General features: G+C 30.5%; 1 protein-coding gene across 1 annotated transcript; it reads right to left on the reverse strand.

Moving 5' to 3' along the window:
* Positions 1-314: 314 nt before the first annotated feature.
* On the reverse strand, positions 315-2,835 carry LOC105619454 (diphthamide biosynthesis protein 2). The gene is made up of 5 exons (XM_012200971.1): positions 2,707-2,835; positions 1,746-2,079; positions 1,182-1,663; positions 810-1,101; positions 315-493 (listed from the first exon to the last, which is right to left on the reverse strand). The coding sequence occupies exons 1-5, from the start codon at positions 2,833-2,835 to the stop codon at positions 315-317; spliced, it is 1,416 nt and encodes a 471-aa protein (XP_012056361.1).
* Between the last annotated feature and the right edge of the window lie 2,569 nt (positions 2,836-5,404).

A 5,404-nucleotide genomic window follows, 5' to 3' on the forward strand; every position in this document is an offset into this window, starting at 1 on the left:
CTATTTTATTATTATTAATTTATTATTTATTATTCTTATTATTACTTACTTACTTATTTATTAATTAATTAACTTAATTAACGTAATTAATTATATATATATATATATATATATATATACTCTCTCTCTCTCTCTCTCTCTCTCTCTCTCTCTCTCTCTCTCTCTCTCTCTCTCTCATTTTTTGATAAATTAATTGATGTTACATTTGATTATATCTTTGATATTTTGCTAAATTTTGAAAATTTAAATTTTTCAGGAGACGAAAAACTTCAGGAAAAAAGAATGGATGAAAATTCTCTACGTAAGAAGTATATTTATTCTATTTGTGCGTTATGATTATCTGTTTTTAATGTTTCATTCGTATACTCCCACGCTAATCCAATGCGACCAGTTTCTGCTGGTTGTACAGGATCTTCACCTAATCTTTGTTCAACACCTTTCCAAGATCTTTCTTGTAAATATTGAGCTCCAGCCTTACCAATAGCAACAGTACCTAATAAAAGAATTGTTATATAATAATTGTTGCAGTCTACATAAAATCACTTTAAATTATTAAATTGCTTACACAGAAAATATAAACATATAAAAAAATTTAATCCTTAAACAAAAATTCTTTAGTAAAAGTAATCATAAAATGTGAAAAAAAAAACATATCTCTTTGATCTGCCAGAAATGAATTAATGTGGCCAAAGATTAAATAATTTCTTATTAAAAATAATGATATGATTTCAAGATTGCAGTTTTTATATCTTATTCTATATCTTATTAATTTCTTAAAATTTCTTTTTATTTAAATAAATTGAATATACCTGATGAACGAACTGTCAGAGCATTCATTTGATCTGTACATAAAGTATCATTCTCACAATTTCTAACGTTACTAGTAATGAGAGAGACATCCGAATCCATTGATGGCTTAAAGTTGATGTAGTGAGAACCACCAGGTAATATCTGCCGAAAGTCCATAAAATATTGTGGAGAAAACTCTCTCGCGCTGTTAAATGCTAATTCAACTTCGTACACCGTAAGTATGGGTTTAAAAAAGTCTCTTGAGTCAAATACTTCATTCTCTGGACAAGCTATCACAACAAAAGCATCAATCTGAAATAAAAGTCAAGTTGATCTAAGTAAAATAAAATTAAATTCAATATGTTTCATTATATTATACATAACTGATGTACCTCCGTGAAATTTGCAAGCTTGGCAGGATTTATTTTTCCTACACTAAGAAGATAAGACTTTTTATTCTTTTGTTTGAGTATTCTTTTTATTGTGTTTATAGCTGTTAAATATTCTTGAATGCCCAATGTGGCCACTACAATTCCCACAACTTTGGCATCTCTCAACTTTTCTATTAAGAATCTTCTTCGTTTTAACCAAGATGTATTCAATGCTTCAAACTCGGTAATTTTACAATTTGTAGAATAATACCACTTCTTCACTGGTATACTCATCGCTAATAACGCAAGAGTTTTTTCTTTCTCGCCCAAAAAGAATCCTTCATAATCTTGTATTTTATATCCATTTTCTAAAGTATAATTTTTACCTAAGACAATTGTGGCCGGGCTTGTTTTTATATCAGTATATTCCACATTTGATGTACAATTTAATTTAGACAAAATTAAGTGTTTATATATAGGTTTCAATATATTATATATATATTCTGTAATCATAACAATTTACATTTATATCTCCACCTTCATCATCATCATCGCCAGTTTTCTAACAATATTTTAAACATTTACCAATTTTATGTGCATATGCCACGTCATAGAAAAATACAATCTTCTTTGTGCAATCGGAAAAGATTCGCTTAAACTCGTCAGCGAATTCCGTTGTGTCCAATTGGTTTCTCGGTAAAACGTGAAAAATCGGTAAACGACCGGTAGGATTAAGGCAAGCGTGTCCAAAGTGTATTATGCCATCTGCATCAATGTGTTGCGCTGTTATCTCGTCGACACAACAACTACCACAAGTCGTGTCCCCTAAAATATATATTTTCTGCCCTACTTCCTTTTCTAAACGTAGCGCAACTTCTACCGAGTTTGGTAACAAGTTATCTGGAAACTGTAGACATACCTATAATACATGAGAGAGCATTACAACTCCAAAAAGATATTTAGTTAATAACAAAATTCATATATTCATATATTCATATATAGTTATATAGAATTCTAATTACATATAACAAAAATTATCTAACCATGAGATAATATGCTATATAACTGTTCACATCAAATATATGTATTAGATAATTTAAGATCTGTTTTTTTATAGCTAAAGTACACATTTTTGAAACTTAAAGTGAAATAGATGAACGTTTAATAGGTATTTGACTTAAGTGAAGAGAAAAAAATTCTAGCCCAGTCTAGTGAGGAATAAAAAACAGACTCCTAAAGACTTGCAATGTTTGCAATTAACTTAGCCTAATCTTATCTACCATCAATAAATATCTTCAGCAATGTGATCAACATTATCATTACTGTGTTATGGGTTATTCTCCATTTAATATTCTCATAACAAATATGATACATCTCTAGAAAAGATATTGTTTTTAAAAAATTGACACATAACCTCAACTTTATTTTTAATTCATGAAAAAAAAACGATGCTAAATCTTTTAGAGATCTGCAACTATACTATCCTACACTATTAACATTAGTATAAAAAAAGAGTCATTTTTAAAAACGTATGTATTCTTTAAACCTGTTTTAAAGCATTCGTCCGGATCCAACGAGCACATTTCTCTACTTCGTATGGATCGTTCTGATCGTCTATCACCTCGATGACTTCCTCGTCCTTTGCAGATTTTTCGATCTTCGTCAACGAGATCATGTCGTAGAGCCCGCGAGAATTCGGCGCAGAGATTTGTTTACGATTGCTACATGCATACGTGTGTTACTGGAATTCGCATATGGCGGGTCTTCCTTCACGAGCCCCCACAAACCTGCGCAATTTGCGCGGTGGTCACCCCTCTTCCTTCCTCATGATTCATTCCACGCAAATTCTTTCCTTTTCTTCTACTGGGACAGCAAATGTATTTTTATAAATAATATAATCTACTTATATATGAATGCCCGAAAGACAGAAGGAAGGATTTTGATCTATTATTTCTGTTGCATCCTTTCGCGTCTCTTCTGTTCAGAAGATGGAATATTGTACATTTTGAAATGGAGAAACGAAGATGTTTCGCTCGAGAATAAACACTTGAGATCTTACTTCTAATAATAATTTTTTCGCCTTTACGCTCTCGAACAATGCACCGATTACTATTTGATTTTCGAAGCACAATTATTTTATGACAAAACTAGAAATATTAAATTAATGCAACAATTTAATATTATTGAAACTAAGAGATAATAGAAATTTATTGGAAAAAAATATTGACGGAAAATATTTAAAAATATTTTTATGTTTAAAGATAGCCAGAATTTAAAAATATTTTCATTGAAAAATGTAGTCGAAAGAATAATTATCAACTATGAATATTACTTTGCTTATTTTACGATATCTTGAAATCTCTTCTTAGAGTACTATGAAACATCGTTATTTTTTTTTATGTTAATAGGAATATTAAAATCTGATGTTAATGAAAAAAAAAATGATTCTGTTCATGATTACGTTTTAAGATCGAAAAAGATTTTTATACTCATCAATCTATTTCCAATTATAAAAAATATCGTTTTAATATCGTGCTACTCGGTTTTATAAAATTTATATCTCGTTGAGAGATGTAACAAAGCAGGCGATCTAGGCCAGGAAATGAAACGCGGAAATGAATTGCATCAAATAAATGTATTCGTATAAATCTGCGTGCATAAAAAATATTTAAACGTGTGATAATAAATAAATACAAATATAATAATTATAATTTTCATTACTCTTTCGAATTATAAACTTATATCCAATCGTAATTCCTATATTCCTATGAATTCACAAACTTGCGACGTTTGGCATTTAATTTAATTCTTCTCGTGCAATTTTTTTACATTGGAAGGAAATTGAATTCTCTTCTGAATTATATTGATATCGAGCCTTGACCTAGGCACTGCTGTTATCCTTAATAAATTCGAAAAAAAAAATAAAGTCATCCTCATTATAATGATGGAGAACAGTCGAAAAATAGCTGAAAAGATAAAATGACGACAGTTTTTTAAGTACATAGAGTATGAAATTTACATAGGAAGATCCAAAAGTTTCCGATCCAACTCACTTCGAGACGTTAAAACTGGATTTAGTTTCGGCTTATCAAGCGACTCAACATCTACTGTTATTATGTATTCAATTGCATTGTTTTAAGTAGTGTGATTTTAATCTCGAATTCTAATCTTGAAATAGACGAGTCGCGTTTGTCAAAATGTCAAAATGTTCAAGATGAAGTACTGTACTATCAATCAAATTCTTGACCAAAGAAGGACTTACACCAATACAGATTAAATAATTTAGATGGAGTGATATAAGAATTCTTCTCCATTCTATTCTTTCGTGAGAATGTGTACTAAATTATTTAAATTGGGAATCTTTTGATATTCCGCGCAGTCGATCTGCGAAAGCTATCATTCCAAAAACAATCGATCTTGTGGGGGTTGAATTGTTGAATATCTTTCTGTTGTACAAAGAAATGATAACGGGCGCATAAAGTGTTGTCGTGAGTTTTTAGATAGATAAAACTTCAATCAAAGAACAGATGTTTAGAATCGATTACTTTTACTGGAGACGTGACTGTGGTTCAACAAAAAAGATTACAGCTATCATTTTTTGAGATCTCCAGGGAATTTTTTTGATTGATTATAAGGAAAGAAACACAACGGAATGTAAGATACTTATACGCAACACTTCTGCACCGTTTTGGACCTTACTACGTATATCAGTTTAAAAAAACTTCATGCAATGATCATTTCGTTAAGCACATCGACGCTCTCCAAGACACAGAACATAAGATTTAGTACCCGATCACTATACTAGCGTGTTGTCTTATACAGCTCGTACGCTCGTACCAAATTTCGTTATTATTATTTCACCTGTTGTTTGTTTATATCATTGTGAAAATAATTTAAAGTAGTATATTGTAAAAGAAATCAGGTTGAATTGTATACAAGATTGTATAATTCTGTGACACATATAGCACTATGTTACAAACAATGATACCTTTTTTTAAAAATCTGAGTATACTGAGATAAACGATTGGAAAATAAAATATTCTTTAAATTATATTTATAATATATTATCACTGTACCATTTGTCTTCACTCTCGTCAGCGGTTGTATTGTTAACATCTCAAATTGTTAACATGTAATAATTGCAAACTTGCGAACACGTAATCCGAACTCAGCAGACAGGGACGTAGGATGATGTACAACACACACACACACGCACACGCACACACACACACACCACGCACGCA

Source organism: Atta cephalotes (assembly GCF_000143395.1).
Source record: "Atta cephalotes unplaced genomic scaffold scaffold00021, whole genome shotgun sequence".
Classification (NCBI taxonomy): Eukaryota; Metazoa; Arthropoda; class Insecta; order Hymenoptera; family Formicidae; genus Atta; species Atta cephalotes.